Genomic DNA, 22,599 nt, shown 5'->3' with positions numbered 1-22,599 from the left:
TTTCAAAATTAAAAAAGTTTCAGATTCATAGACATCCTGAAATATCTCTGTAGACTCCAGATAAGGACCCCTAATCTAACCCAAGGCCCTCATTTTACAGACGAGGCTTCAAGAGATAAAGTGCTTTGCCCATGGTTACCCAGGTAGTTGGTAGGAAATTGCAGAGATGGGACTCCAAGTCATCTTAGACAATTTGTTCAAACAGCCATGAAGGAGATGGAGGTAGGCACTGTGGGGCACTTAGAGCTTGGTCAGACAACAAAGATGCCACAGTCATCCACTGCATTCCATGCCATCTCTAGTCACTTTGACTTTTGTCTTGGCACTGGGGCTTCAAAGATACTGGAAGAGTCCTTTTTTCCCAATTACCATTTAGTTTGTTTGCAGAGCCAACATTTTTACCTACTAAACATAATGGATCCCAAAAGAAAATACATTCTCACTATTAGGACTTAAAAGTGATTTGTGATTTAACAACTATTTTTCTTAAATATCTTGTCTTCTTATTTAGTTGTAAAGTAATACATTTATTTATAACTTTGTGCAACTCTGCCATACTTAAATCTAATTCACAGAAAAGCCATTACCCAATAATGCCATTGATCTTCTAAATGAGGGTCAAGCATATAGCAGAGAGCAAAGATGGGATTTGAAATTATCTGCTCTGATTCCAAATCCAGTGCCTTTTCTACTACACTAGGTTCTCTCCCCATTAAAATGTTCTTTCCTCTTTCTATCCCTATTCTCACCCAACCTCTACTCAGACTCAGATACAATAGTTTTTCTATACATATAGCCTTATTATTGACATGTTGACTGAAATAGTACATAAATGTCATCTTGTCAGATGCTGCAGTTGTCCTGATCCTTATAGAAGAATTTCCTCACCAGTGGTGTTCAATATATTACAATTCAAACAGTGGTGATAGATAGATATATAACTTTGGTTATAACAGAGGTCCCTAATCATAGAGTTTTTACAAAAATATTTTTATAATTATATTTTAATATAATTGGTTTCCTTTGTAGTCTTGTGTGTTTCATTCTATGTGTTTAAAAGCACTATTTTGAGAAAGGGTTCATTGATTTCAAAAGACTGCTAAAGAGTTCCAACACCCCCAAAAAAAGGGTTGAGCTTCTATTAGTCAATAGGATCAGACTTTCACTGTTGTGTCTTGGCTGGCTTCATAACTTTAACACAAGTGACTGTATGTTTGCAAAACCTATTGCTACCAAAAATATATCTTTTTAAGAGAGTAGATCTGTTTGCCAAGAAGCATAGTTTCCCTCAGCAGAGTAGTGCCAACTACATCCTCAAATTTCAAGCCTATGTTCTCTGGATAATTGTTCTTGTTTTATATATATATGTTTTTATATGACTACTATTTCCTATTATCATAAAAGTTAAATCTCAGTGGTATAAACTCAGTTACCTCTCCCTTCATAATGAATAAAATGACAAAGGAAATCCTCCTGTATAGTGTGAGACATTTGGCAGAAAGGATTTGTGGGATGAATGACTATCTAGCTTTGATATAGAGGGCAGCTCGGTAGCACAGTGGATAGAGTTCTGTGCCTGGAGTCAGAAAGACTCATCTTCATGAGTTCAAATCCAGCCACCAATACAAGTCACTCAACTCTATTTGCCTCCATTTCCTTATCTGTAAAATGAGCTAGAGAAGAAAATGGGAAACCATTCTAGCTTCTCTGCCAAGAAAAACCCAAATGGGGTCCCAAAGAGGGAGACATAACTAAAACCAAACAATATTATAGAGAGGAGCTACATATTATACCAAGTGTCTATATAGAAAGGCTTCTTCTGCTTATCAAGGGGAGACTAGTCTACTTTCATAGGATTTTAGAACTAGAACTAGAAGACAATTCAGTGGCCATCTAGTCCAGTACCTTTATGTTATAGCTGAGGAAACTAAGACCTAAGAAAGTTAGGTGATTTGCCCAAGTTACCAAAGTGGCACCTGACAGAAACAGAATTTGAATGAATGTCTCCTGACTCTTGAACTAGGATTTTTTCCAATTTACCACAATTTCCTATGCACTTGTGCTCACTTATGGGTTGCCAATTATAAGTATATGGGAGAGATAACTAGACACTCTATGACAGGCAAGAAAAACTTCCCTTAATACAAGCATCCATTCCACATCATAGGGGTTAGGAGCACAGGACCTCCATGATCTGCAAAATAGGAGTAAAAATTTTTGGTCCTCCTTTCATATCTGAGAAGTCTGAATTTTTTTCCTTTTTTTATGGGGTGTTTACAGTAATTTATTGTAAAATTTAGGTTAAGTATTTGGTCATAGCTATATAGTTCCTTCCTTCCTTCCATTCCTCTTTCCTTCCCTCCCTCCCTTCTTTTCCTCCCTCCTTCCTTCCTTTCCTCCCTCCTTCCTTCCTTTCCTCCTTCCCTCCTTCTCTTCTTCCCTCCTTCTCTCCTTTCCTCCTTCCCTCCTTCCTTTTTTCCTTCCTTCCTAACTTCTTTTCCTCCTCCCCTCCTTCCTTCCTTTCTTTTTCTTTATTTCTTTGCTTCTTTATATATATATATATATATATATATATATATAGTCTCTAAATATAGTATATTCTCTCTATATATATTTTGCTCTATATGGTTTCTAAACTTTTTTGTGTTGTCTACTGTCCTTCCTGTGTCATCTGTGGCTTCTGAAAAATTTCCAAAAAACTCCCGTTTAATTTCTTATACCAACCTATTATATGCCAAAACCACAAAGGGGAAAGTTACAATATGGCAGTGATACCTGTATAATGCACTTGCATGATAACTTTTATTATGCTCACCTCTGCTCTTGTTTCCTTTGCCCCCAGTCTGTCACTATACAAACTCCAATCAACCATCAAGTATTTATTAAATGTTAACTATGTTCCAGATACTGTGCAGGGTATTAGAGATATAAACACATTAATGAAATTGTGCCTGCCCACATGATGTTTACATTTGGAAGAGAGGAGGAGAAAAAAATGTAAATATATAAGTATATACAGAACCTTATGTATGCACAATAATTTTGTGATGTATCATACTAGAAGGTAGGGGTGGAGGCGGGAAGATCAGGAAAGACCTCCAGAAAGTGACACTTGACCTGAGTCTTAAAGGGAATTAGAGGGACAGTTAGGTATCTCAGTAGGTAGAGCTAAACCTAGAGAAGTGACGTTCTAGGTTCAAATCTATCCTCAAGCACTTACTAGCTATGTGACTATGGGCAAGTCACTTAATACCAGTTGTCTAACCTTTACCTCTCTTCTTCCTTGGAACTGAAACTTAGTATTGATTTTAAGACAGAAAGTGAGGGTTTGTGGTTTTTTGTTATTTTCTATGGGCTTTAAAAATTTTTGTTGTTATTGTTAAGAGAATTAGAGATTCTAAGAGTCAGAAATGAGGAGAGTACTTTTGGCATAGAAATAGCTCTTGCAAGGACCATGTTCCTTGAGTATAGAAACTGTATTTGGCTTCATTTTTGTATCCCTAGCACTTAGCACAGAACATTAGACAAAGCAGAAGCTTGTAGACATTATGGCCTATATCCCAACCAAGATCGCCAAAGGTAAGGCTTCTTGAATTTTGGAGTTCTGAGCAACACTGGGCTCTGAAGCTTGGTATCTGAACTAGGTCCAGCATCAGTATAGCAAGCCCCCAGGAGCAGGGATCCACCAAATTGCTTAAGGAAGAGAGAACAAGCATCCAAAGCTTTCCTGTTCATCAAAATGGAAACAGACTTATGAGTAGCACCTATACACCCAACCTCAGTGAAATTAAAAGATCTAGTCTTAAAAACAATCAATCAAGTGAATCAATCGATAAATATTTATTGATTAACATGTGCCAGGCACTGTGCTAAAAGCTGAGGATACAAAAAGAGGCAAAAAATCTCTACCCTCAATGAGCATCCAATCTGAAAAATATAGTAGGTGCTTCATAAATACTAACTGGGTTCAATTGATCTGCCTGCTGTGAGGGCACAGAAAAAAGAAAAAGCACTCAATTACTAAATAAAATCTCTATCATCTGTATCTAAATGAAATTCTAGTGTCAAAATTTGTATTCTATCATTAATAATTTGGTTTAGTGCCAGATGCGAAGAACCTCAATGTTAGTCTCATTTCCACCTCTGCTTTCTCTTATCAATTGATTAAATGGCAATAATAGACACTACTTATTCTACCTTACAAATAGTATGATTAGGAAGAGAATGAGTGCAAAAGCCGGATTATCATTAGTTTAAAAATAATTTTGGTGGATTCTGGCAGTGGTTTCTATTAGATTTTTTATGCCAATCTGGCTTAAATATTGTATAAAATGTTTAAAGTGTAAAATCATTAAACCAGAAATGATAATTGTTCAAGAGAAGGATGACTTTATCTTTCCTTTTACCTTCCAAGTGATGTCAGTACATGTGATGAGTAAAACTCACATATATCATTACTCCCAAATTAGATCACCCAAAACATAAGACTCATACTGTAGACCAAGAGCATTAAAAAAAAAAAGTTGTACCATTCAAATGATAATTCTCAGAAGAGAAAAGGAATGACAACAAACAATGACTCATAAAGAAAATACTGGCAGCAAAAGTAGATTCTTCTTTGTCTCCAGGACAGACACCTTTGTTTTTTACTGAAGAAAAGGTCCTAACTTCCAGTCTGTTTTAGGTAATGATTATTTTGACTGTAATGAACAATGGGCATTCAGGTTTTCATCATGTACCACTTTCTCCTTACGCAGATATGGCCAAAAGAAATGGCTGAATAAATCAGAATGCAGAAATATGAACATAACCTCCTGTGACCTCTCCTGTGAAACTTATGACTATGAAGAACAATACTATGGGAGAGTTAAGGCCATCTGGGGGAAAGATTGTTCCAAATGGGTAGAAACGGAACGTTTTAATCCATGGTCAGAAAGTAAGTAACGTAGTTAAGCATCAGAGGTTAACAGATTGGGAAGGATTACTCTCAGAGATCACTTTTTGTTTCTCCACTCTCATCTATTGGTGCCTAAAAAATAATTTAGCCTTGTAAAGCAAATGAGATCACTAAATGCTATGTGTCAGGAGATCTGGGTTCTAATTCTGCCCCTCCCACAAACTTTTGGGTTGACCTTAAATCAGTTTTTAAACCTTAACTTCTCACTTATAATTGGATATACTGATGAATTTGTGATATTATCAACATGGGTACTCTCTTCAACAAGGCAGATCATAATTCCTTTAGACTTTCTCATCCTTTGTAGCTCTTGTCCATATCCTTTCATAAATATTCCAATGAGGTTTGACCTAATATCAAAAGATCCTAGAATGAGGGCTGAAAGGGATCTGAAAGTCTATCAAATCCATTTTACCAGTAAGGACCAGAGAGGTTAAATGATTTGCCAGAGGTCACACAGGGGGTAGGTTTTGAACCCAGGTCCTCTGACTCTAAATGTCTCACTGTACCACACTTGGCTCTTCTCTAAATCTCCTGACATTACCTAAATTCCAGAAAGGCATGCAAACATTAATCAGTCATCTCTCTTATTCCATACATAACTAGCCTGCCTCTTTTTAAATTCACAAATACATCTCTATGATAACATCCTTTATGAAACAGGTATCAAATTCATCCCTCTGCAGGCTGCAGCACTAAATTTGGTGCAAATCAGATTAAAATGTAATTGAGGAATGTTTAACATAATAAAAAGTATAATACAACATAAATAATGTTATCCAATAACAATAATAGTAGCTAACATATACATTACATAGAAAATATATAAATACATAGCACCTCCTGGGTGGCAGGCACTGTGCTAAGAACCTTACAATTATTTCATTTGACCCTCCCAACAACTTTAGAAAGTGTGTGCTTAATATTTGGTGTTTGTTTCTTTTCTACCCTAAACATCCTGTCTCTTACTTCTAGGAATAGAATATTCTCTACCCCATTTGCCCTGAGGAACTTCCCAAGTACACTTCAGCCCACCCTCTTTTTTCTGTGTCTAATTCCTTCATTTATATCCCAAGAGGTCTCCAGTAAACTTCTCTACTTCTATATGTCTAGGTTTCTCCATCTGCAAAATCAGGCAGCTTTTGTTTGTTTGTTTTTTCCCTTCTGACATCAAGAATGTTAACTAATGAGTTTTTGTGAGACATTTTCATGATCAGGGATGATCAGCATTAAAATGTTTACTGAGGTTTCTGGACTCGTTTTAGAAAAGTGTTATCTAAATACAAAACACACAGACTTACTTTTGTAACTATCTGAAGTTCAGGATTTGTGACAGTGATTTCCCCCTTTACATGCTATAATTTTGTGAGAATACAGAATGTGAAAGAATAGAGGTTCCCCTTATATCCTGTACTTGACAAGCTATTTAACCAAAATGACGAAAAGGGTCTCATGATTACTTCTCTTATGTGATTGCGTACCATGAATTTCATGAGGTTTTGCAAGCTTTCAGCATGGAATTACCTTCAACAATTAGATAAATGTCTTTATCTGTCCATCTAGCACAAATTGGCCCCCCAGTGGTTGCTTTGACTCCTGGTGAAAAATCCATATCAGTCATTCTGACGGCCCCTGAGAAGTGGAAGATAAATCCAGAAGACACTTCTGTATCCATGCACCAAATCTACCCCAGTCTGAAATATAATGTATCAATCTACAACACAAAAGCAAACAAAAAGGTAAAGTCAGAGTGAAGACGAAGTATGCATGCAATGTCTGTATCCCATGAGCCTCAATGCTTATAGGTAACTTTGTCACTTTGTTCTGTGTGCATGTGTGTTGTGTGCATGCATTTTTTTTTCAAATATTGTTCTTTTAAGTCTGTAGCATTTAAAATGTGCTGTTTAAAGGTGGGTGAAAATGACTCCATACTTGACTTGCATGATGACTCCTGATTTTCTTCTCTAGAGAAACTCCCTTTTAACATGACAAAACATTGCTACTGGACTAGTGTGCAGAAATCATGGTTATTAACTACGTGGACATATCTTCTTTGTATAATGCCCATCAGGTTCTCAAACGAAAGGACAATGAATGCTAGCAAGAGTCAAACAGCGATTTTGATAAGAATTATGCAATGCATTATCATTTGTTTCTATTTCTATCCAGTTCTTGTTCATGACATAGAAATTTTATCTAAAGGAAAATGATGGTGGTAAAGTTTAGTTGTTTTGTTTTCCTTACGTGCTTATGGTGGGGCAACTACTGGCTCAGTGGATTGAGATCTAGAGGTCTAGAGATGGGGGGATCCTGCATTCCAATTTGACCTCAGATACTTCCTAGCTGTGTAACTATGGGCAAGTCACTTGACCCCCATTGTCTAGCCTGTACCACTCTTCTGCCTTGGAAACAATACCAAGAATTGATTCTAAGACAGAAAAAAAAGGCTTTAAAAATAGCTTGTGGTGATGAGAAATTTTGTTATTTCTTATTCTTTAGTTGCTTTTCTTCTCTGAAGTCATATTTGCCTATGAATCATCATCATAATCATCCCATATTCAATTACAAAAACGTTGTCATTTTAACCACCAGCATAATAATCCTCTAAGCATTCAACAGAAAAGAATAATGATAGGTGGTGACCCATCCTTGGACCATTTCTATTTGATCTCAGTAAAATATAAGATGAAAAGAATAAAAACAATTTTTAGAAATAGTAATAGATGACTTTTGCATAATGCTTTAAAGTTCACAAACCATCTCATTTACATTGTCATCTGTAATTAATAGCTATCAATAATTGCTAACATTTATCTAGTGCTCACTGTCTTCCAGGATGGAGAGAATGCCAAGCCTAAAGTCAGGAAGATTCATCTTTGTGAGTCCAATTCTGGCCTCAGACACTAGCTATGTGACCCTGGACAAGTCATTTAACTTTGTTTGCCTTGGTTTCTTCATTTGTAAAATGAGCTGGAGAAGGAAATGCCAAACCACTCTAGCATCTTTTCCAAGGATACCCCACATTGGGTCACAAACAGACAACTATAACTGAAAATGATAGAAAAACAAATGTTTCTGAGACTGTGCTAAGTGCTTTACAACAATCCCATGAGCTAAGTATGAGAGAATTATTCCAATTTTATAAATGACAAAAATGAGAACTTTCCCCTAACATAGCTAGTAAGTATTTCAATCTTGTGAGGTTCTTACTGCAGGCCTCCTTATCTGTATTTTATTGATGAGGAAAATTGAGGTTCAAAGAAGTTGTTTGACCTGCCTGTGGTCACAGAGCTAGTGTCTGAAGAATGATTTGAACCCAAGCCTTCCTAAATCCAGGTCCAGCTTTCTAGCAACTACAAGATATTCTCTATGAAAGTAAGCTATAAAAATCACATTTTCAATTCCTTTTTCTAGTGGTACAAATTTGTAACAAATCACACGTTGGAGCTACCCCAGCTGGAGTCGAATACTCTCTATTGTGTCAGCGTGCAATCCTATGTCCTGGGACCACTTCGAAATTCTAAGCCTTCAGAAAAGCAGTGCATCACTACCTTGAAAGGTATGTTAAAAAAAATCTCAGTGTATGAAGAAGAAATTCTGATAAAATCTAAAGGAAGTTGGATTATGTGGCCACCTTATCTAAACAAAAACAAGAGGAAACAGGCTATAGTGGAAAGAACATGGGCTCTGGTGTGAGGACAGGAGTTCAAATCCCACCTCTGATACAACTAAGTTCAAGTCCTATCTCTTTCACTTATTATCTGTGGGACTTTGCACAAATCACTCATACTCCCTGTGCTTCAGTTTCCTCCCTAGTATAGAGGAGGGCTTGAGATTCCTTTCAGCTCTAGACCTAGGATCATATAATCCAATGGGAGGCAAAAGTGGTAATTACCTGGAACATAGCAACCATTTTTATTCTTTGCTCTAGTTACTATCTAATCTAAAAGGGTGCTTTCAAACAGAAAAGGGATAGTGATGGGAAATGAATCTTTGATTTCACTGGTATAGAGAACTCCCCTGTGTGGAAATTCCCTCTATCAGTTTAGGTCATCAGCACCTTCTGCACAACTTTAAAATCTTAGCAAGCTGCCTGGAGCAACCATAAAATAGACAATATGGTTCATTTCCCATATTACGCAGTTATTCCCTGAATCTCTCTGACCAATGAACCACTGAACTGACCTGTTCCTCTAAGCCAAAGACAGAGTCATGAGGGCTATTTATCTAGGCTTCTTTCCAAATGACTCTCTTGTGCGGCATCTCCAACTGGCAGTATATTATTCCCCAGCCATCCCTGAACTGTGTGGGTTTGTCTCTCTCTGTTTCTTTGTCTATACCTTCATACTCTTGACCGTATTTCAGGGTTCTCTCTAAAAGATATACCTACTTTTAGTTGTAAAGTGTTTGTGGTAATTTCTCTAGCATGTCCTTTTTCTTTTTTTCTCATGTCAACATCCTAATCCCATTGATTCTTCTGGTTCCCAAGTTCACAGTGTAAGAGATGACATGACCCTTTGAGACCATGTAGTCCAACACTTTCAAAACCAAGGCAGAAAGGAATTAAATCACTTGTCCAAAGTGACAGGTAGCAAATGGCAAAGTTAGGATTTGAACCTACATCAGGAGATCATAGGATCCTAGATTTAGACCACAGAAGCCAACTAGTCTACTCCTTCACTTTATAGATGAGAATTCTGAAGTTTTAAAAGGTTCAATGACTTGTTCAAGATCATAGAGGTAGAAGTGATAAAGCCAATATTTGAATTCATGCCCTTGAGGCATTTTTTAAAATATTCACCATACTTCCTTAAGTATTTCCCCATTCCATATGTTCTACCCTGCCTCCTATTTGAAGAAGAAAATAAATAATAGCTTTCACTATTCATATTTTCTTTAGAGTCATCAGTAATTCCTGGGGATTTAACAACAGATAAGACACTATGAAAACATGAATTAAGTACTTAACTGTGTGCAGAACACTCTGCTAGTAACTGAGAGACATATAAAACTTAGACTTGACTTGGTTCCCGTCTGTCAAGGAGCTTGTTATCGAGGTAAGGGAGAGAGAGTAACACAAATAGCTTAATACACAACATTATAAGATAATTGAATCAAGAAGTATAAAACAAAGGGGGTCAGAAAGGGCTTTCTGGATGAAGTGGTACATAAAGCAAAATGTTCTTGGGTTTGACCTAGAATGTAAAGGACTAAATTAAAAGCACAACAAATAATGTTTAGCATCTTTCCACTAGATGTTATAGGAGCAGGAGAAAGCAAGTCATCAGACACTCCTTTACTCCTTAGTTACCTCTCTTTTCTCTTTCTTTTCTTCTCTCTGGAAATAGCTGGCAGTAAATCATGATTACCAGGTTGCAAGAAACCTTGAGTTCATCTGAAAGATACTAGAATAATAGATTTTATAAATGGAGCAGCATATGTCTGGCCCTTCTTCCCTAATCTAAGGGTCATTAAGTTCCAAAATGGAAACTTGAAAGGAAAGGGAAAACTACTTTGATCACATTAAAATTCATCCCACCATCTTACTAATCTCTCATAAACACACTGATTTAGGGAAGTGCTTAAATCCTTTCTTGCTTTATTCCCAGGGTCATAGAATTCAGATACGAACACAATTCCCCACTCCAACCCAATTTCAAAGTAAAATGTTCTACAGGGGAAAAGGAAGGAACATACACTAATGTATATTCTCTTCCTGAACCTTTATGGCATATTTCTGTAAAATTAAGAATGATGTGCCATCTGTCAAATTAACCAAAGTGTCAATCAAACCAAAAAATAAAAAATAAACCAGCCTGAAGGAATTGTCTCACTTAGGCAGACTGTGACTTGTTAATAAACAGCTTTGGCAGTGGTCAGATGTTATAAGTGAATTGCCAGTGAAAATCATTTAGGCAGTTAGAAGAAATAGATATCAAATTCAATTAAATGTGTCATAAAGTAATCATAAGAATTGGTTTCTGTAGTGTAGTGGTTATCACATCCACCTCCCATGCGGTTCAAAACACAATAGAAACAAGAATTTGCTTTGGGTCAGCTAGGTGGCACAGTGGATAGAGTGTTAGGACTGAAGTCAAGAAGACCTGAGTTCAAATCCAGTGTCAGATGCTCACTAGGTATGTGGCCCTGGGCAAGTTATGTAACCCTATTTGCCTCAGTTTCCTCATCTGCTAAATGAAATGGAGAAGGAAATGGCGAAAGTATTCCAGTATCTTTGCAAAGAAAATCCCAAAGAGGGTCATGAAGAGTTGGATGCAACTTAAATGACTAAACATCAATGAAATGTTCATATGGACTATGTAATATATGGCCAGAAAGGGGGTGGGGGGTCACACCCAGCTATACTGGGGAACTAGAGAGAGGGAGAGAAAGAGTTGAGAGAATGAGAGGGGAAAGAGGTTGATCTTGGGAAAGGTAACCCAGTTTTGTCTCCTTGAGGGACTGAATATGTCTCTTCAGAGAGTGGGTCTGGAAGGTGCAAGTTGACTTAGAGGTAAGAGCTTCAGTGAAATGACTCACTGCCTCCCTTCTTGGTCTCAGCTATTGCTGAGAGGCAGAATAGACTTTCCTGACTCTGGATCCTTCCAGTACCCAACTGCCACTTCTTCCCCTTAAGATTGGAGGTTACTCCTCAGCACAGGGGAAAAGATTGCTCTTTGGATCTAACTGTTGGATCCCTAGGGTTTGAGCTAACCCTCCTCTTTGGGGAGAGGTAGAGTTCCCCCCAAATATTCATTCCCCTTCCTCAGTGTCAGAAACTAGGCAGACCTGATCTAAGTAGTAACACTTTAATAGTGATTACTCAGGGAAAGAAGAAATGAAGGGATTGGGTGAGGAAAGTGGGCAGCAGGAATCCCTATTGACTGACACACTGACCTCCCCCCAAATCTCAGGGGTCCAGGCTCTCAGCCTCAATCCCTCTTTTAGTCAGCTGCTGGTTTGTCCCTGCTCCTGATCTAATCTAGTTAGAAAATGAAGTTCAGAACAAGTTGGGGAGAGAGAGGTGGAGAATAATCTTTGGAGAGGATTTTCACAGTAGATGGTTTCTTTCAAAGTTCAGTCTACAATATCTGAGCTTAGTAAAAGATTTCAGGGGTTCACTGGGAAGCAGTTGATGTTCAGAGCGACCTCCAGCCTCAGAGATCTCAAGTTCTCAGCTGGAGAAGTGAGTTGAGCTGGCTGTTTCTGAGTTCTCATAGCTTCTGTTCTTTCTCTGGAATCTTGAGGTTTTTTCCTTCTGCCCTTCCCCTGCATGGGCTGCTCCTTGCACCACTAGATCTGATTTCTCTCCTTTGCAAATTCCTCTCTTACAACTGTAAGCCCTCTTAGAATCACAGAATTTGATATTTGGAAGAGACCTTATCATATATCTAGTCCAACACACATACAAAATGATGAATCATCTAGTTTCCACTTGAAGACCTTCAAGGAGGGGAGCCCATTACCTCCTGGGTCAGTTCATCCCTCTTTTGTTTAGTCCTGATTATTAGGATGTTTTTCTTGGCATTAAGTCTTAATTTGCCTCTGTGTAGCTTACCCTGCCTCTGCCATCTGAGGCCAAAGAGAATAATCCTAATCCTTCCTCCATGTAACAGTCCTTCAAACAGGGGAATGTCTACATGAGTCTTTTCTTTTCCAAACTAAACATGCCCAATTCCTTCAATCAATCTTTGTTTTTGGAAAAAAAAAACCCTTGCTTTCCATCTGAGAATCAATATCATGTATTGGTTCCAAGGCAGAAGAGTGGTAAAGGCCAGGCCAGTGATGGTGAAACTTTTAGAGACTTAGTGCCTAAACTACATCTTTATGTTGCATATGAGCCCCCAACTCCTTACCAGAGTCAGAAGAGGAAGGAAGCTCTCCCATTGACTTCCTGGGCAGAGGGGCAGGTGAAGTAAAAAATGTTCTCAGACTTGGTGAAGAGGGGTAGTGGAGCAGCCTTTACCAATGTAGGGCCAGGCAGTGGGGGTCACATGACTTGTCTAGGGTCCACACAGATAGGAAGTGTGTGAGGCCATATTTGAACCTAGAACCTCATATCTCTAGCCCTGACTCTCAATTTACTGAGTCATCTAGTTGCCTCCTTCTACCCAACTTTAATTTTTTTTCTTTTTTCTTAACAGATCAAACTTCAGAGCTGAAAGTAAAAATCATCCTTTGTTATGTTTTGCCCATTTCTGTTACAGCATTTATTTTTTTAATAATAGGCTATTCTATGTACAGATATATACATGTGGGCAAGGAGAAACAACCAACTAACTTGGTAAGTTCCTATCGTCTAACAACACCAAATATATTGGCAATTATGTTGTCAAAAGGCAGCTTGACATTGTGGGTAAGAAGCTTATTTGGGTCGACCTGGATTGAGCTGTCTCTGACACATAATGATCGTGTGACTAAGCAAGGCATGTACTCTCTGTGTCCTACCAGTGTTATCAGACTCAAAAAGAAGCAAAGGCTACTAATCCTTGCCTAAGGATCCCTGCAGGCCATGGATTGACTTAGAAAACTATATATTAACCTTATTCATGGTTTAATATTTTCTTATTTATTTTTATTAAGTCTTTCTCAATTATTTTTTAACCTTTTTGGACCAAACATAGGAATATTGTGGGCCACATAAAGCCTCTGTCCTAGACAATTCTCAAAGACTACAAGTTGAAGAGAAGGTAACAACTTGTATTGACAGAAGGAATTTCCTCCCCTGGGAATTCTCTATATCAATGAAATTGCTGATTCAGGGCCTATTTCTGTTAAAAAACAATTTTTTATTAAAACCAAAGATTAAGCATCTCCGAAGAAAAGCAAAACTATTAGAAAACATGTACCATGTTTCTAGATCAGTGGCAAGTCCCATTGCACTTATTAAATCCATACAATGTAATCATTTGGTATGGGAATTGTGAAAAATATACCTAATAGATTTCTAAATGCCTACTCTTTCATTATTTTAATAATTTTTACTTAGTATACTCTTTTTCTTAAAGCCCTTACTTTCCATCTTAGAATTAATACTGTGTATTGGTTCCAAGGCAGAAGAGTAGTAAGAGTTTAACAATGGGGTTAAGTGACTTGCCCACAGCTAGGAAATGTGTATAGTCAGATTTGAACCCAGGATGTCCAGACCTGGCTCTCAATCCACTGATCTACTTGCCCCCACTTATTACATTCTTTAAGCACTTAGATAGTATGTTGTTGTTGTTAGTTGTGTCGGTTGTGTCAGATTCTTCATGACTCCATTTGGGATTTTTTTGGTAAACATACTGGAGTGATTTTCCATTTTCTTCTCCAGCTCATTTTACAGATGAGGAAATGGAAGCAAACAGGGTTTAGCAACTTGCCCAGGATCACACAGTAAGTTTCTAAGGTCAGATTTGAACTCAGGAAGATGAGTTTTCCTGACTCCAGTCCTGGTACTCTATCTACTCTGACACCTAACTGCCCTTCAATATTATAAGCAGGGACCTCCAGCTTTTGTGTGTGTGTGTGAAAATAGCTATGAGGAGAATTTATTTTACTGAGTTAGTGTAATGATATCTTTAATCTGAATAAGGTCACAAAGCATGAGAGTTTCCTGAAAACAACTGGACAGCAATAATGGGACGTATTGGAGAACTCAGGCTTGATTTTGTAATTTATTATTTTATACAAAATTAAACTTTATAGGGAAGACAACAATGACATATTGGCCCATAATTAATAGGCTTCCTTTAGAGCAACTCACAGGGCATTGACATGGATAATTGAAGGTTGATTAAAATTTATAATTTGGGGTCTTATTTTAATTGTCATTATGGCATAAGGGAAGAAAGTATAATTAATTAGCCAAAACCAGGCATGAAGCCACACTGGCTAAATGGTGAGTAAGTATTCTTTTTGAACATCAGATTCCTTCTCTTTAAAAGATTGCCCTCTTTCTCGGGGTTTTAAGGAAGATTAATGATTAATATTAGTGAAAAGTTCTCACGTCTTCTGGCCATGGTTTGGGATGGATAGAATGTAATATTATACTTCCTTTGTTTTAATCCTTACCTTCTATCTTACTATCAGCTCTAAGAAAGAAGAATAGCAAGGGCTAGGCAGTTCGCTAGGGTCAGGTGACTTGCCCAAGGTCACACAGCTAGGAAGTGTCAGAGGCCAAATTTGAACTTAGAATCTCAGGCTTGGAGTTCTATCCACTGAGCTACCTAGTGGCCCCTGTACTTCCTCTGTTTAATCTTGATTGTGTGTTCATACAAATAAACAGATCTTGGTAAGTATTGTTCAGAGATGGGATTGTGGATCCAGATCCATTAAATCAGCTGAGGTAAACATTCCCACTGATAAGGTTTTCCGCAGTTTTGTCACATTCTGTTACCATTCCATCCCTGCAATTTCCAAGAAAGCTTGGGACTTTGGGCCCAACTGATGTTCCACTGCCAAAGGTGGCCAAGTGTTGATCTTTAAAAAAAAAAGGATCTGATGAAACCAAGGTTTCTTTTAAAGCAATGCTTATTTTAATTTTTGGAAAAAAAATTAAGCTCTGTTTCTCTTTTTAGGTATTGATTTATGGAACTGGATATGACCAAAGACTTTTTGCACCAGCTGAAAAAATAGTAGTTAACTTTATTACCCTTAGTATTGTGGAAGATGCCAAGACTTCCTCAAAGGATATGAATATAATGGGGAAAAACAGTGATATTCCTGACCCAAACACTGTTAAGAATATGCAGGGCAAGAGCCATCAGGAGGAATCAGAAGTGAAGCACTTGGGGTATGCTTCAAAGGCAATGGGCATTTTTTGTGACAGTGAAGAAACTTTACACTGCCTTTCAACAGTTCAACAAGAATTACTTTGTGCTTCAAAAACAAAAGATGAACCCATCATTGAATATGAGTTTGATGTAAGACCTGGGGACATCGGGATAGATCATCATGATCAGGGAATTAACTTGCAGGATGGAATACCCTTTCAGGGCAAAGTAATGCTTGACTCTGAGATTGCTTTAGCAAATTTTGGCCAAGAAGCACTACTTGGTTCATATAATCCACAACTAAGAAATCTCCAACAGAGAACACAGGAAAACACAGAGACAAAGGAGCAAGAGGAAGATGAGGAGTCAAGGATACTCGTAGACTGGGATCCACAAACAGGGAAACTATGTATACCATCTCTATCTGATTGTGAACATGTGGTAGAGGAGAAAGGAAGTGAACACTCTGAATATAATGAGTACCCAAGTGAGGGACTTCTGTCAAAACTCTATGATGCACAGGTACCCCACAAATCACCCCAAGAAAATGAAACCTATCTCATGCAATTCATGGAGGAATGGGGACTTCACATCCAAATGGAAGACTAGCTTTAGAAGCTTAGACTATTTGTAATGTTGATATTGTTTCATCTAGGTAGTACAATGGATAGAGAGAGCATTGGGCCTGAAGTCAGTAAGACTCATCTTCATGAGTTCAAATCTGGCCTCAGATACTTAATAGCTATGTGACCCTGGGCAAGAAACTTCTCTTAACTCAATTTCTTTATCTGTAAAATGAGCTGGAGAAGGAAATGGCAAACCACTCTAGTATCTTTGCCAAGAAAACCCCAAATGGGCTCATAAAGAATCAGACACAACTGAAAAACAACTGAACAACGACAATATTGTTTCCAGGTGCATAGATGCAGGCAGATGAATTAAACTTCACTAGAATAAATCACTTCAGAGAAAAAGATCAGTTTTTATAAGCAGATTTTCCTCCCAAAATTCAAACTATTTGTTTACTCAATTGGTATTAGGTCATGTTTCCTAATAAGCCCATTGATATCAATTCATTGAGTACCTATCATGTATGGGATTATGTATTTCATATAGATCCTCCTAAAGTTCTTATTTCATCCTAATATCAATAATAACTTATGTCTCCATTGCATTGAAACATGTACAAAAATCCTTTTTTCCTGGCTATGAGGTCATTATTGTTGAACAAGTACTATTTATTGTCCTCAATTTACAATTGAATTCAGAGAAAGAACCTTAGGAAATGCTTACAAATTAAGTTCACAAGTCAATCATTGATAAATGACTTATAGGAAACACTCTTGTCTCACGTGTCATTAATGACCTAGTTTCCCTCCCAGCCAAGTAAATAGGTCACCTCCTTTCAAAATTTGTAATAGGACCATAACATTTTGATTAACAGTCTAACACTGACTTTTAGGTATTTCAAACATTACTCCAGCTTTACTAATAAGACTAATAATCCCTTTTACTTGGATAGTCCCTTACGGTTTACAAAAGTATTTCACATGCCTTTATCTCATTTGATCCTTAATGAGTTCACTCCTAGGATGTATAGAAGTCCATGAAATTTTATTATTATTCCTTTCCAATTCAGAATCCTTTTTAGAGAATTAATAATACTATACTATAAGTTTGTCACAATCCATCAACTCCAGTGTGTGAAAAGGTCAGATCCTGTGCTAAAATATTACATTTGTTTCTGAAGTTGTATTCAGGGGAAACATTTGCTGCTAAACTGCTCTAGGAGTTGAGCCATGATGTTACAGTCATAATATCAAGTGCTTGATTTGGACTGGTATCACTCCAATAGAATGGCAGCTCTTTGAAGAGAGAAGAGACTCTGTCTTGGGTTTTTTTCTTGGCATCCTCAGCATCTAGCACAATGACTTGCACATAGTAAATGTTGTTGAAATGAAGTATACATTTTTTTGCAATTAAATCATATATCAAATCAAGCTAACATAACCGTGGTGTTTTTTCCTACTTTATAATTAATCCCCTATGACATAAAACAAAAACTTTCAAACATCAAGAGTCTTCCAGTGAATAACAAACTATTGATAATCTCTAGAAAATGGATAGGTTGAAAACAGCTCATAGGTAGATGAATGTCCAAGTTTAACCTTAAATGACATGTTTAGGTTGATAAATTCTTTCACATCATGCCAGGACCATTGCCACAGAGGGGCATTTGGAAGCTCTTTACCCTCTGTTGATAACCAAGCCCTTTACCCCTTAGTTACTATCTACCTACAAGCTAATGAGAAAGACACTAAAACCATCTGAAGGCACAATTATGTTACTGTAACATTTCTGGAATAGCAGCATCTACTTTGTTTTCTGCTCCTGCCACTTCAGAATTCTTGAACTGAATTATTGAAAATGGAATGGATGGAGGAAAGGGCATTTTGTGCCCTCCAGCTGGCATAACAATCATTTGGAACCATCCATGACTGGCTTGATATTTGACTGATTGCTCAGACAAGTAGTGACATTGATTAAAAGAGAGAAATAGAGTAATTTCCTCTGCTATTCCAAGGACCTCATTAGTATACAATTTCTCCATACAGACCTACATTGAGCTATTTAAGGTGTTCTATCACTTCATTTTGTCTTAAAATATGAGGTCACAAAAAGGAAACAGGAAAAAGGTTGCCACCAACTTATTTCCTCTGTGACAGTTTCCTCCTCTGGTCTTTCTCTGAGAAAGGAAGACTTTTCATTTAATATCTGGACCAGAAAGTCCACCAGATGAGGGGAAAAGTGTCTTGAGGAAGGCATATAGGACAAAGATTTTGAACTCTGTCCTACCCAGTCTAGTAATGTTAAATTTAATCTCTTAGCACAATGATCGACACATAGTAGGCACTTAATAAATGCTAGGTGGCTAAATGCCTCCTTGAGGGTTTGGACCTTTAAGGAGTTTTGCATGTTTCTGTCACTAGTTGCTAGGAACATCACTAGAGTTGAAGGGAATTCATTATCCTAAACAAATCTAACCATCAGGAGACTTGGTAGAATTGTTTCTATTTTGGCAAAAGTTCCCAACACCCTTTAAAAGTAGTAAACTTTGCCCTTAATTCTTTACACTAGAGCAAAAGTCCCACATTTTGTCCATCATCCATATTTGTTTTTCCCTTCTATTATGTTCACAACCTCAAATTTCATCAAAGCCAGTGTTTCTCCAGCAAAGAGTGCCTAGAAAGCACTGATGGTCTCTAATGGTCTTCAAGTGACTCATGAATTAGTCCCTTATGGTATTAAGTTTAAAATATTAGCCAACATTCACAATGGTTTCCACCATGTATTTATGGTGGCTTTTTTTTTAATCTACCATTTAATTTTATTTTCATTCAAAGTAGTAGCTTCACATTCTGTAAGTGTTCAATTCTGTAAGTGTTCATAATGGTGGTGGCGGTGTCAGTGGTGACTTCTGAAGTGCCAAAGAAACCTGATCTATAGAAACTTATAATCTTTGGACATGAACCACAGCCCAAGATAGTTTTAAGATGCATTGCTTTAGATTTTGCTGAATAGAAAATATATTCTCTTCCTTTCAAGTATTTTGTACCTATAAGAATGCAATATGTACTAAGTAATGTGAATTATTTAGCAGGCAAGAGTAATTTACAGGAAGAAATGAGGGGGAAAATAGATTGTAGATTATTTACTGAAAGAGAAGCCATTTAGACAAATATAATTGGATTGAGAAAAAAGGATTATCCCTAATTTAGGGTGTTTCCCCCAAAAAACTATAGTAATAACTCATGTTTCCATAGCTTTCTCCATAGCAATCCCAAGTATTATTATCTCCACTCTACAGATAAGAAAACTGAGGTTCAGAGAGTTTAATTGACTTGCCCAGGTGACACTGCTAATAAGTATAGGAATCCAGAATTCAAGCCCCAGGTCCCCTAATTCCATTGCAGCACATTTTTCACTACACCTCATGGGCTTCTGTACTTTAGACGCCCAAGCCAATATCATTTGGTGGTATTGTCAGATTTAGTGGCTTCTTAATGTCATTGAAACAACGTTTTGGTTGTATCTTTTTCTCCACATTCTTAACATTTTAAAAAACCCTTACCTTCTGTCTTGGAATCAATACTAAATATTGGTCACACAGCTAGGAAGTGGCTGAGACTAGACTTGAACCCAGGATCTCTAGGGTGTTAAGCCCTTTTATGCCACTGAGCCATTTAGCTGTCCCATTCTTGGAATAATAATTGTAACAGAAATTTCTTTTATTTTGTTTCATATATCCAAATATGAATATACCATGGACATACATTTAATAGACAAATAATTTCTTATAAAAGATGCATATACCATTCATTAGTGGGCACTCAGGTATCAGCATAGAACAAAGGAAAGATTATATTCTGTGTTGCTCCCTCTGTTGTAAGCTATCCCCAAAGTTCATCTACTCTGATCTCACAATATAAGGATTCCAGGAATAGTCTCTAGGCCTTTGAATCAAAAAGAAACCAAAATATTACAAAAGGAAACAGTATCTTTGGAAGGTATTATTCACCCATCCACAGAGATTTCTCTAAACCTCCTTTCATGATAGATAACTTTTGCCACTTCAAAATCTCTGAACAATCTTATTATGTTGGATTGTTGGTTGGAAGATAAAAAAAAAAAATCTATGACATGTTAATGGGATGTTGTCAGTGTAGGGAACTCCTGGAGTGAAAAATCCTTCCATTGATACAAAAAAGGGGACTTGCCTGAAATACTAAGAGGTTGGGTGGTTTGTCTGAGGTCACAGAGCCATTATATGTCCGAGGCTCTACCTGGCTTAGCAGAGAGTCTCCTCGTCACCAATCTGAACTGCCTTTCAATGAAACATTAGGGGAGCTGCCAGGTGGCTAGAGCACCAGACCTGAAATCTGAAGGACCTATGTTCAATTCTGGCTTCAGACACTCCCTAGCTGTGTAACCCTGGGCAAGTCACTTAACTCTGTTTGCCTCCTCCTTGCCTTTCTGTCTTAGAGCTATCACAGGACAGAAAGGGTTTTTAAATCACGATAATTGATATGAAGTTGTCAAAGAAATACTGAAAAGCTATGTGAGTGATACAAAGGGAAGTTGGCAGGATCAGAACTAAATACACTTTCCTTTGGGAATGTGTGTGTGTGTGTATTTAAATATGCATATAAATGAAAAGAAAAATGGAAGGACAACATAGCCAAAGGTGGCAGAACTTCAGGCAGGCTTGGAAAGGAACATAGAATAGCATTTTCATTTCCTGCTTATGTGTGTATGTTTTTAAATCCTTTACTGTCTGTCATAGTAACAACTCTGGACAGAAGGGCAGGGGAATTGGGGTTAAGTGCCTTGCCCAACCTTACAAAGTTAGGAAGGTTCTGAGCTAAGATTTGAACCTAGGTCCTCTCAACTCCAGACCTGACTCTCTAGCCACTGAGCAGCCTTGCTGCCCTACTACTTGTGTTTTGCTAATTCATTTGTTTCTGCTCTTTTTAAGGTCAAGGATTTTATGTATTTAAACCTCATTTTATATGTTTTTGATTGCTATTGTTGACAGTGACTTAATCTACATTCTTTAAAAAATAAATCTCTTAGCAATTTACAATCTCTCAGAAATAAACTATCACACTAGTTTACCCAAACACATCTCTGAAAGTGATGTGCTTTTTTCATCAGGGCTTTTGATGCCTCTGAATGGTCATCAAATTCATAACCAATTTTTTAAAAATGACAGCAAAGAAGGGAACAAATAGAAGGCAATGGTATAGGAAAAAAGGGAATTGTCAGCAAGTAAATGAGTGATATTTAAAGTGGGGACATTTGTAGCTTCAGCCTAATATGGCAAACAGACTCTGGGACCTGTAGAGTCATAAGGGATTTAACAAAGGCAGAAAGAAAATGTGTTAGCACAGCCCACAGTTAGAGGCAGCCAGGCCCACTTGTTTAACTCTGATGAGAGCATTCAATAGAATACCTGATTGCTGTGACAGGGCACACCTGTGTCATAAATCAAACTTACCCTTTCCACCCACAGTATCACTTGAGATGCAGAGAGATTTTGCACAATGCTTTTGGAAGAGCTGGGTTTCATTATTTCATTTGGGGTTCCTGTCCCAAATCTTGTCTCTCCAGTAGTTTCTCAAAGACCATGAGTAGTGTAGAACTTGAGCCTCAAGGCATTCAATAAATCTTCCTGTGCTATTTGGGCCAACTCTTCTTAGATCAGTCTAATGATACAGGATTCCAGATGCAGCTTGAATGACATAGATTTTTATTATGTGGAGATTTTTTTTCCTTATAGGTCAGGCTTTTTTTTCCCCTTGTAGTTACCAAGTAGACTTGCAACATATATATCTTTAAATTTTATTATATATTTAGTAACCATCCACGACAAAACTTTTAAATAAACAAATGTGAATATATATATATACACAAAGCCACAAATTCCATATCGTTTGCAATCTGTATAAAAACGTGTGAATTATTTATGTGCATTAATATAAACATCCTCAGCTTTTGAGTTCCCTTTGCATTTGTTTTACTTTGATACTTTTTTCTCTTGATTTTGAGGCTGTTGTTTTTTTAAATGTAATTATAGTATGCATAATTTTTATTCTCTTTTCATTTTTTCATATATTTCCCTTATTTCCTTAAATTTCCAATATTTAACATTTCTAATAAAATAATACAGTCCATTACATTCAGATGTCATAATCTATTCATCCATTTCTCCCAACTATTGTATTTGTGTCATTTCCAATTATTTTGTCATTACAAACAAAGCTTCCATGAATCTTTTCATACATGCACAGTTTTTTGCCTTCTCTATAATGCCCTTAGGACCTAAAC

The 22,599-nt window shown here is 37.2% G+C and overlaps 1 protein-coding gene across 1 annotated transcript in view; it reads left to right on the top strand.

Moving 5' to 3' along the window:
* Nucleotides 1–17,713, top strand: part of IL20RA (interleukin 20 receptor subunit alpha) — a 57,562-nt gene extending 39,849 nt beyond the window's left edge. Inside the window, exons 3-7 of the mRNA XM_007484618.3 lie at nt 4,758–4,936; nt 6,521–6,696; nt 8,372–8,516; nt 13,102–13,241; nt 15,517–17,713. Coding sequence (XP_007484680.1) covers nt 4,758–4,936; nt 6,521–6,696; nt 8,372–8,516; nt 13,102–13,241; nt 15,517–16,320 — 1,444 coding nt within the window. The 3' untranslated portion in view covers nt 16,321–17,713. The remainder of the gene's footprint in view (nt 1–4,757; nt 4,937–6,520; nt 6,697–8,371; nt 8,517–13,101; nt 13,242–15,516) is intronic.
* The last annotated feature ends 4,886 nt before the right edge of the window (nt 17,714–22,599 follow it).

Source organism: Monodelphis domestica, chromosome 2 (genome assembly GCF_027887165.1).
Source record: "Monodelphis domestica isolate mMonDom1 chromosome 2, mMonDom1.pri, whole genome shotgun sequence".
Taxonomy (NCBI): Eukaryota; Metazoa; Chordata; class Mammalia; order Didelphimorphia; family Didelphidae; genus Monodelphis; species Monodelphis domestica.
The sequence above is the reverse complement of the archived record's forward strand: the minus strand, read 5'-3'. Positions and strand labels throughout refer to the sequence as shown.